This window comes from Pogona vitticeps, chromosome 4 (assembly GCF_051106095.1).
Source record: "Pogona vitticeps strain Pit_001003342236 chromosome 4, PviZW2.1, whole genome shotgun sequence".
Taxonomy (NCBI): Eukaryota; Metazoa; Chordata; class Lepidosauria; order Squamata; family Agamidae; genus Pogona; species Pogona vitticeps.
This window is the reverse complement of record NC_135786.1, coordinates 238,882,282-238,892,904: the sequence shown is the minus strand read 5'-3', so window position 1 is coordinate 238,892,904 and position 10,623 is coordinate 238,882,282. Positions and strand designations below refer to the sequence as shown.

The 10,623-nt window shown below is 48.3% G+C and overlaps 1 protein-coding gene across 1 annotated transcript in view; it reads left to right on the top strand.

Moving 5' to 3' along the window:
* The first annotated feature begins 2,305 nt into the window (after nt 1-2,305).
* The window catches only part of ZC3H3 (zinc finger CCCH-type containing 3), a 260,148-nt gene continuing 251,830 nt past the window's right edge, over nt 2,306-10,623 (top strand). The window contains exons 1-3 of the mRNA XM_072999450.2: nt 2,306-3,000; nt 4,745-6,146; nt 7,877-8,073. Of these exons, the coding sequence (XP_072855551.2) occupies nt 2,955-3,000; nt 4,745-6,146; nt 7,877-8,073 (1,645 nt within the window). The 5' untranslated portion in view covers nt 2,306-2,954. The remainder of the gene's footprint in view (nt 3,001-4,744; nt 6,147-7,876; nt 8,074-10,623) is intronic.

The following is a 10,623-nucleotide window of genomic DNA, read 5'->3' as shown; positions in this document are numbered from 1 at the left end:
CAGGAGTTGGTGGATCTTCAGGCAGAGGCGAGGGAGGAGCCGGAAGAAGAAGAAGAGGCAGAGCGTGCACAGCTGTCCACCAGCGACTTAAAGAAGTTTTTGGACTGCTGGCAGTATGTGCAGACCATAGCGCAGCGGTACCGCGAGGACACGAATCTGGCACAGAACTTATCGAATTCCTATGATGAAAGGATTGTGTCCCCTTTCCGAGGAATTCTGAAAAGGCAGCAGAGGCAGCTTACTATGGACAGGTTCCTCAAAAAGAGACCAAGGCAGGAAGAGGAACCTGCTCCTTCCACTAGTGCTGCTCAGGTGCCTTCTACCTGGAGCATTTGTTCTTCCTCTCCCTCATCATCCCACTAGAAGACTGCTGCCTTGATTTGGGGAACAGTGGTCTGGGTGGTTTAGAGCCTTCCACCTTACTTGTTCACGTTAAAGTTGAAATGTTAAAAGTTTGTTTTTTGCTTCTTCACTGCAAGAAGAATTTCTGTACTGTACATGATGCACTTTCAAAAAAGTGTTGTGTAAAATGTTACTGTATGCTTCTTCAATGCATGAAGAGTTTTTGTACTGTAATGAACTTTCAAAAAAGTGTTGTGTAAAATGTTATGTTTCTTCAATGCATGAAGAGTTTCTGTACCGTAATACACTTTCAAAAAGTGTCATGTAAAATGTTACTGTATGCTTCTTCAATGCATGAAGAGTTTCTGTACTGAAAGAGTTTTCATTCACCTTGATTGCTGAGTCTAAAAAGTTGTCCTATGCTATAAAGTTTATGATGTTAATGTGCACTTAATAAACCCTTTGTTATCCTGATTTGACTTTGTCCTGACTCTTTTTTAAATTTGTTGTTGAATTTTAAAGTTGCACAGGTTTAAATGCTTGGGATCTGACTCTTCGTTAATTTTTGCTGAATTTTTTCCCCCACCAACTTTTGACAGCTGTCAAAAGTTGGGCTCCATTGTTTCCTATGGGGGAGAAAAAAATTCACCATAAATTAACGAAGACTCAGATCAAAGCCAAATCAGGTTTGCCCCCATTTTAGAAGGTGTATCAAGGCAGAATTCAATCCAAAATAAAGGAGCATAAATATACAATGAAATATCAAAAAGAATGTTTCAGTTACATTATAAAACTAAAGAGCTTATAGCAAAAAGCATAAATCATCTGGTCCATCAACCAGACTATCATAGCTCCAGAGAGTGCCTGTTATACAGTAAGCCCGGCATCCTTTGTTTATGCTTTGCTATCATATGTAAAACATACTCAAGTGTCAGCTGTGGAAAAACAATTATTTTACAAGGTGAAATTATCGTTCTAGGTCAACAAGCCAGCCAACTTTTTTTGCAACAGCTTTGTTCTCATCAACCGGCATTAACAGCCTCAACGACTCACTCTGAGCCAATGGTAAGAGAAAGAATAAAAAAGTTTCATTTACTCAAGAGTTGAACAGATAGAACAGATAAAAAACAGCATACAGCACACAAAAAAAGTGGACGGCTTACAGCAACAGGCCTCAACAGCTCCACAGCCGGTTTCCTGCAGACTGCACGCAGATTGCACTCCCTGAAGGGCACTAACGGCCACAAAGTAAAAGAGAGAGAGAGAGAGGAAAAGACACTTATGCAGAGAGTCGGGGCTCTCTTTGAATTCAGAGGCAGGGAAGGCATGATTGGTTACTGCTGGAGTGATTGACAGGCACCCCCGGCCTAGAAAGGTTCCTCCCGGCCAGACCTATGAAAGGCAGCCTGCGAGGTTGCGATGCCTCCAACAGCCTCGCCTTTTCAAAGGGAGGCAGTCCGTCCGCCCCTCCATCCATCCGTCAGCAGAACACAAGGCTTGACAAGGTCCCTTGGCTCTCCATGCCCGCCAGTCGACCAGCCACACAGGAGTCCTTGTCTGCGTCTTGAAGGTGGTCCTTCTGGAAGGGACGGACTTTTGAGACCGGCTCGATCGCGAAAGAGCTGTCCCTTCCATCCTTCCTCGCCCGTCAGCCTCTCCTGCAGTCTTCACCTCCAGGAGCCCAGGTGAGGCAGCTCACCTGTGGGAGGGCACCTGGGCGACCACCCCCTCCCTCCCTCCCGCCTTGGGCAGGGGCGCAGTGGGACCAGCGACCCCTGGTGACCCTTTAGGGGGCCTACCAGCTTGGGACATTTGAAAGACTACAACTCCCAGAAACCTCCAGGCAGCGGCTGGCTCCCTCCCCCCCCGCTGGGGGATTCTGGGAGTTGTAGTCTCTCCCAGCTGTGCGTGAATGGGGGGTTTCTAAGGGCTCCCAAGAGAAGAAATCTGGGGGGGGGAACAGAGCTGCGAAGTCATCGCCCCCCCCCCGACTCCGACTCCTCCTCACTCGAGTCCTGGCGCTAGTAGGCCGCGTTGCCAAGGAGACCCTCCCACAGGCCCTAGAGGTCAGTCTTCTCCAGGCTCCTCCTCCTCCTCCGCGGAGGGCGGGCCTCTCGGGGAGTCCTAGCTGTCCCTTTTTCTGGAGCGAGGCACGAGACCCCCCCCCCCCCACGACTCCACTTTCTCTCCCCTCCTCCTCCCCGGGTTTTGTCGGCACTGAAGAAGGAGGCCCACAGAGGGAGACATTTCCGGTTCCCAAGCGACGTCCGCGCCTCTGTGTGTGTGGGGGGGGAAAGGAAAGGCCGGGGGGGGGCCGCCGGAGAAAGGACCGGCGGCCAAGCGGAGGCGGGAGAGGTCGGGCGGCGGCTTGGCTCCTCGTTCGGTTTCCCCGCGCCCTCGGATCAGACGGGAGGGGGGAGACGGGCTCCCAAAGGGGACTCGGAAGCGCCTTCGGTCCTTTCCTTTCCACCCTCTACTTTTTTTGGGGGGGGAGGATCTCTACGGACCGCGCGCGGAGCGATGACGTACGCGGAAGCGCTCCTCGGCTGTGGGCGGGCGCGGCGGTGGTGACGTCAAGGCGAGGGCTCCGTCGGCTGGAGACGGCGGCAGGGATGGAGGAGAAGGAGCAGCTGAGGCGCCAGATTCGCCTCCTCCAAGGTGAGGGGACCCAGGCGTCCGGGGAGGGGGAGGGGGTGGTAGGGGAGGGGGTGGTAGGGGAGGGCAGGGGGGAATCTCCTCCCTCTTTCCCTCCCTCCCTGTCCCGGGAGCCCATCCCGAAAATAATACTAGTAATAATATTTATTTATTTATTTAACTTATACGCCGCCCACACTACCCAAAGGTCTCTGAGCAGGTTACAACGATTTAAATACAGTAAAAAGATATATTCTCTGGAATTTAATTGGCTTCTAGGACTGTTTTTTTTAAAAACCCCGCAGCCTTCCGATTGGATATATTATTTATTTATTTGAAATGTGTGTGTGTGTGTGTGTGTATATATATATATATATATATATATATATATATATATATATATATATATATATATATATATATATTTTGCCAGCCGCCTTTCTCCTTTGGAGGGGACGCAAGGGGGCTGACAACCCTTAAGAAAGCCTATTTAAAAAAAACAACAGGGAGCCTTCCAAGGTTTCAAAAAGGAATTCAACGCGTCCTGTGTTAGGAAGCAGTGAATAAAATCGATACTGAAAAGGCATGTAAAAAAACAAACCCTGCCCAGGATTCTGTTTGGAAAGCCCCTGGCAAGTCTCACCCGTCCCTTTGTTTTTTTTTATAGTCACTGAGTTCCTTTTTTAAAATGCTGCAGTCATTTAGGGTGCTTAGTTTTTCCTTTTGTTGGTTTTCTAAACCTTTTTAACTGAAAGATCAACAACTTGGGTCTCTGGTTTGGGGCCATGTATAAATAAATGCATACATATTTGCCAGGTATGTCTGAAGAAGTGGACTTGTTCATGAAAGCTCACCTAGCAGTTAGTCTTTAAGGTGCCCAGATGTTTTTTGTCTTCTTTATTTTTTATTTTTCCTTAGATTTTGGCCTGATATTTCAATGCGCTTAAGCCTCCTTGGGTCATTTTTAGGAGAAAGGCAGGGTATGCATATTTTAAATATGTAAATAAGCAACAGATCTTGCTAATGTCCGAGGTTGCACAAATTAGTCCTGCCATATTTTTGGTTAACGTCTCCAGGTAGAAGCAGTTTGCAAATATCTGAAGATGAATAACAGCAATAGAACGTGTTTGTAGAATGTGATGTGGTGTATCAAATCTTTGTCGTACCAAAGCTGTCCTGCGTGCCTTGCCATCCAGATGGAGTTAATGAGGGTGTGGGGAAAGAGGTGCTTCGTGGCTTGTTGATCATTGTGGAGCTCTGTCTTTGGAGCTTCACCAAAGCTTCTGCTGACATCTCCTTAGGATCCATTTTAAGCTTTGTTCTTGTGGGCTCGGTTTTGGAGGCCTTTGTTAAATCACTTAGGCATCTATAGGGAGGCAGCCTCCATCAGAACTCATTCCCCCTCATGTGCCTTTGTAAGTTGCAAGGAAGGCTTGCAACTCCCTTGGGTGCAGAGGGGTGTTCTTCTATGAAACGGCTCAGGGGTGGCATAGAGGGTGAGTGAGCCGCTGAAACTCCTGCCAGCTTGAGGGCTCCTGGCTCTGTCATTCAGCCCTGAGGTGTGTGTGTTTCCTGCTGAATTATGGGACTGGGAGTCCTTGAATTCCAGAAAATCCATGCATCACCTCTAATGAAGAAGACTGTGTTGCACAAATGATATGGCCAAGGTATCATAGTATGGGTGTGTGGAAAAGCCTGTGCACAACTAACGGGCAGGTGAGTGTTAGAAGGCACCACTAAAAGAAGCCCTTTCTTGCTTTCTTTTTAGGTCTCATCAATGACCATAAAAATGTTCATGGGAATGCACCACTTCCCCCACTGGCCCCAACGCCGCGGTGGAGAAATTCCAGACCTGCTTTCAGCAGCCGAGGTGGATTCTCTACGAGGTGTCCTCAGCAAATGCAGAGGGATTTTCCACCTCACCCTAATAAAGCCAGTGCCTGGAGAAACAAGTATTCTCTGGTCAACGTACCCTCTCGACCAACCCTCCCCGCTGGACACAGCATTTCTGCTAGTGCTACAGCCACGACGACCACTCTGAGCCAGGAGGCTGCTGAGCTGCAGCCGGTGGCCTCAGAAAGAAATGTAGGCCTCAGTCCTCGGAATAGCGTTGCTTTGGTGCAACCTGGCTCATCAGCAGGTAGTACCACGGTCTCAAGTTTCCAGCAGGGTCTGGCAGTATCATTGGAGGGCCCAGCTACGTCTAGAGGATGTGCAAGTGGCGTGGCATGGCCTTTAAAGGTTGGGTCAAAAGAAAAAAAAGAACTGGAGGCCTCAAGCGTGCCACACGTCCTGCCCTGCAAGACCGTTGATCGGAGTCAGGTTGATGGTCGACCTGCGACGTGTCGGAAGGGATCAGGGACTGCAAAAACAGTCCAGGAGGCATCACAACGTGCTCCCAGTGTGTGCAGGACTATCAGCGAGAGTGCTGTAACACTGAAATCTGAACTTCAGCAGCCTTTAACCTTGCCTGGCCATGAATCCTGTGATCTGTCAGCCAGGAAGAAACCAGCACTACAGGTTCCAGCTTTGCACAGTTTGCAGCGGCCCCCTGCAGGGAGAGACAAACCCAACCCATTGAGGACTGCTGATCTGTCAGCTTTGTGCACTAATTCTGCCTGGGAAGCACCTTCGGCTTTGGGGGCAAGTCTGGCTAGGAACAAGCAATCCCAGCCTCCCCTCCCCAAAGATCCCGTTTTGTCCACTTCAGTCAGATTGCCAAGATTCAGGAAAGCCAGCTATACTTGGGTGGCAAATCCAAGTAAATCCTGCCGGCCTGCAAAGAGGTGGGCTGCCTCCAAGTCCCCTGAAAACGCACGCCACTTGGCGGTGGGTTCCGAGAATCTTGCCAAGCCACAGCCGAGGGACTTGGGAGCAAAGCACAAGAAGCCCAGTGTGCTTTCTTCCAAGCTTGGGATTTCTTCTAGCCAGTATAAGTGGAAAGCATCTGGCCTCCAGCCTTCTCCCTGCATGTCTACGTTCACGTGGCGGCGGAAGGATTGCAACCAGGCCGGGGTTTTCTCCCAGGTGGGAGCCAGCACTTCCCTGCAGGCCGTGAGGTGCCTGCCTCTTGGTCACGGGAACCCAAGATCCTCCTTTGGAAGTACAGGCTTTTTAAATTACAAACTAAGGAGCCGCACTAAAATCATCAAAAGGAAGGGAAGTGCCTGGTAAGTCATGGATTCTGTGGGGTTAATTCCACCACTCTTCCAAGAGTCGCCTTTTGACAGTTCTGTGGCCTGCCCCTTCTTTGCATGTGGAGAACTTGAGCCAGGAGGCCAGTGACGTATTCTTTTGCAGAATTCGGAACGGGTTCTGTTGGAATGAGGAAGAGGGTTCAAGGCAGTGGCATATGCCTGGTTGGGACACGAGGCATCCCAGTTGAGGTGCTGTGGCAAGGAGAGGCATCTCAGAAAGATCTCTCATATTTGTGACAACCATGGAGCGATCTAGTGGAGCTATCAGAGTATTTTCGAAATCTGTAATGTAGTTGTTAGCTGTTTCTAGAACCCCCATGTATCTGGATATTTGGAAGCCCAGAGTCTGAGGGTGTTTTCCCAGAGGAAATAACCCAGACAGGCCTGCACCATTTCAGAATGAGTTTGGACACTTGCACTGTATGTTTAAATTCTACCAGAAATGGGTAAACACGTAGACCTTTCCTGCAGAAAACTAACATGCTGGTCTGCAGGATTCTATCCTTGTCTGTTCCCATCATTGCTACTGTCCCATGTTCCTGGGTGATTCCCCTCCTCCCGTGTTTTTGATGGGGAAAAGTTCAGGCAAGCCATCCTTTGCTTGTTTTTTTGAAATAGGGCATTCTGTCACTTACGATCTCTGTCACATTTCCTTATGCTTCCTTGTGGTCTGGAATCCTTGACCTTGTCCCTCCATGTATGTTTTTGTTGTCATCTCACAGCATATAAAGTGGAAGTGAGAATTTGCACAGCTACTACAGGAGGTGACACAACACAGGAGGCAGTGGAAGACAGGAGGGCCTGGTGTGCTCTGGTCCATGGGGTCACGAAGAGTCGGACAGGACTTAATGACTAAACAACAACCACAGGGTAGCATTTTCAGAGAAATGGACTTTGGCCACTTGCTGACTATTCAACTTTGGGTGCATGTTTGGCAAATTAACATTTATTTATAAACATGCATATAAAACTTGTATTTTAGTGAACCGTGTGGCAAATGGAAAAAAGGGGGAAAAACAGCACAGCAGTCCATGCAACAGGAACTGAGTGCTGTTCATTCAGTCACCGCAGAATATGAGGTGTATTTTATTCAGGGCGGATGATTGTTCAGAAAAAATCAAATTGATTTAAATCATGATTTAAATATATTTTTAAAATTGATATTTTTTATTTAAATCATCACACACATTTGATTAAATTAAAAAAAAATAATAAAATGTACCTTTTATTATTTTTTAGCAGGCAGAATTGTGGAAGGTGGACAGGCTTGCAGGTATTCCTGTGGTTCTAGAGTAGCGTGCTTATTTAAATCCAACTTTTTCTTAAATATGTAAATCACCACAAGTCATGTTTCACTAAGCCGGCTGGGCTAAAAGCCCTATAAGTAAATAAATAAACATGCTATTCTCAAAGGCTAAATAAATAAACATGCTGTTCACTGGTTTTAAAAAGGAGTGTGCACAATCCTGCACAGATGGCCTTGGCATTTTAGTTTTGTAAAACCGATAAGGAGGGGAAAAAAAAAAGATTGGATGGGCTCAACTCCACATAGCTCTGTCTCTCTGTCATTCTGCTTCCAGTGCGGGTTGAGCAGGGTGGATGTTCTCCTGGAATTGCACGGGGGCAGCTGCGCTGAGGCCCACCATGTAATGTGGCCGCAGGTAATCGTGATGACTTGGTCACTGCCTTCGTTGTCCTTTCAGCTCTCCAGCGGATAAGAGGAACGCCTCTTTGCCCAGCCTGCTCCTGAAGAGTCGCTATTCGCTCAGGAAAAAGACCTCCCCCCGGGGAAGGTCCTCGCCCACGGCCAGAAGAGCTGCCCCAAAGGGCCTGGTACAGATCGGCAAGCACTGTCTGCGCCGCCTGCCAGCATCCCGGTTTCAAGCTTCCACTAAAGCAGGTAAAAGTAATCTTAGAAAAGCATCTTTTGGGTTTTTTTTTCTTCTCAACTTGTTTCTTTAGATTTTTATTTATTTTAAAAACAAACCAACCTGCTCCATGTCCTAGGACTTGAAAGGGGCCGTTTTGTATCCATTGAAAGGAAGCACATTCCGAGTTGTGATTGTCCCGTAAATCCGTTTGATAATTCCCACCAGGGTGGAGTCGGGCCATCCGTTGCTGACGGATGGGTCCATACAGAGGAACCTCTCACCAGGTTGGGGTGCCTGCTCTTGTTGGGACGGACCGTTGGATCTTGGCCTCGGCCTTTGGGCGGGGCCACCTGTGGTTGTAGGATGGAGACCCGGCAAGTGTTCCTCCCTGCTCTCCCTTTTGTGCTGATTTTTTTAAAAAATGAATTGTTGGTGTCTTTGTGGAGAAGGTGGTCTGACTGCCTCCCCTCGCCAAACAGAAGTTTTTCCAGAGGGTTGGAAGCCTAAGTCACCTTTGTGCTCTTTCTGCCAGACGGATGTGTAACTCATTCAGCTTCCGCCCCCCCCCCCCTTTTATTTTTGGTTCGGTGCCTTTGCTTCATCAGTCACGAGTTAACACGGAGCTGATAGTGCCTCTGAGATGGCTCTCTCTCTCTCTCTCTCTCTCAAAGTCTCCTCCTCAAAGAACTCTTCTCTGCATTTGATGGCTACCCTTAGCCCAACTGTATATCTGGCTGGGAGCCTGTCTGGTCTTGTGATGGCGATTTTGGGGTAGATCCTGGAGACGTGTGCCATCGAGAGCTTCCAGCTTAGGGTAACTCCTGTGAAGAGCCCGGCTTAGGCTTTGCAAACAATAAGGCCATGGCTTCCTTTAGGGGGTCGCTTCATCTCATATTTCGGCATCATCATCATCATCTTCTACCGCCTCTGTTTTTCCAAGCATTGTTGTCTTTTCCAGTGGTTTACATATTAAGCAGGAATGGATGACCCTGGCCTGGGTCTTAAGGGACACCTCTGACTTTCTGGGGTGTTTTCTAGCGCCTTCACAGCTTCTGAGTCTCAGGGATCCAGGAATAGTGTGGCTGCCGTCGCTGGTTGGATTAATGATTAAACCCAGGTTAACGACTGTTTCTCTCTCCTGCGGGTTTGATCTGTAAGCTCTCCACCAGCATCCTCTGGTCCAACTCATGGTCTCAGAGTGGCACACAATCCTTTACCTACATAGCTGCTACTGTTTTTCCTTCCCGGTTTAGTCTCTCTGAATAAATTGTACCCTTCAGTCACTATGTGCCAGTCAAGAGTCCATTTCTCCAATGCCTATTCCATCCTGTTTATCTTCGAGGGTCGAGATTTAAAGCGCAGGGTTTGTTTCCCACTTTCTCTGCATTATTAGTGTGGAGTGCCTTGAAACAACAGGTCATTCCTTCCAGCGGCTTCCTTCTATGGCCAGGGGGTCGGCACACTTGCTGAGACATCTTGTCAGGGCTGCCGACGGCTGCATCCCTTTACCGGCCTCACCCTCTTCTTCCTGCCCACAGGTTCCCCCGCGGGCACGTCTGCCATGCCTGGTGCCCCTATTCCAGCAGCTCAGCCCAAGAGGAGGGCCTGAGATCGGGCAGGGTCGCACTGCAGCTTCCTGATCGTCCTGCATCTCTGTGTTGCTTGGCTATTCTTTCTCCTCCTCCTCTTCGGGGCTATTCCCCTCTTCTGGGAGAGTCTACAGAGCTCCATGCTTCATCTTTTCTATTGTGCCAAAATGTGGGCAGGCGGGACTCAATTGTCACTGCATTTTCTCTTCTGGGAGAGCCTTTAGATTGGACTTTCTGTGGGGTTCGCTTTCTGCATTTGCAGGAAGGCAGGCAGACATGCCACAGGTGTTGTGGGTCCCTGCAGAAGTTCTTTTGGTGTGTGTCCCTCTCTCTGCTCCTGTGCAAGGCTTGTGGTGGCCTTCTCTCTCACTCCCTGCTCAAGGCCCCTGTTTGCTTTCTCTGCTCATGAGTTACTGCTCAGGATTTCACAGGGACTTTCAGAAAGGCTCCTTCTGGGCTACCTGTGTCTGGACTAGGCCGAGTGTGTTTCTGCAGCTAAGCAAAATTATGAGAAAGTAACCTGCCGTCTGAATTTCTCTTAAGGTTGGGAGGTGAAAAATGAGGGTTACTGAATACTTAGTTCGTCAAACTCCAAAACTCGTGTTAATACTTAAAACAGCTTTAAAATTGTTGCATTCTGTTTATTTTTATTTGTATATACCTTTGTCGTGAAGTTGTTGAACAAATGGTTTCCATTATCTCTGTTTATTACAAACAGAATTTTCATTACACTTCTCTATATATGCTTCTGTTTTTCCTGTAATTTGTAAACTTTGGTCCTCTGCCTTCCGGTGCTAAGGAAGTGGAGTTTAGGCAAAGATTTGGAGGGGCGAAGCTTTCTTTTCAAGGCGCTCGTTACAAAGCTGGCCATTTCATTTGCCAGCTTTTCTGTGTCTGTAAGCCAGAGAGATCTGTGTCTCTTCCAGCTGACCAAAAGAGGTACCTGAAAAACTAATTAAAGTCCACCAGCAATTAGTGTATAGCTGAGGA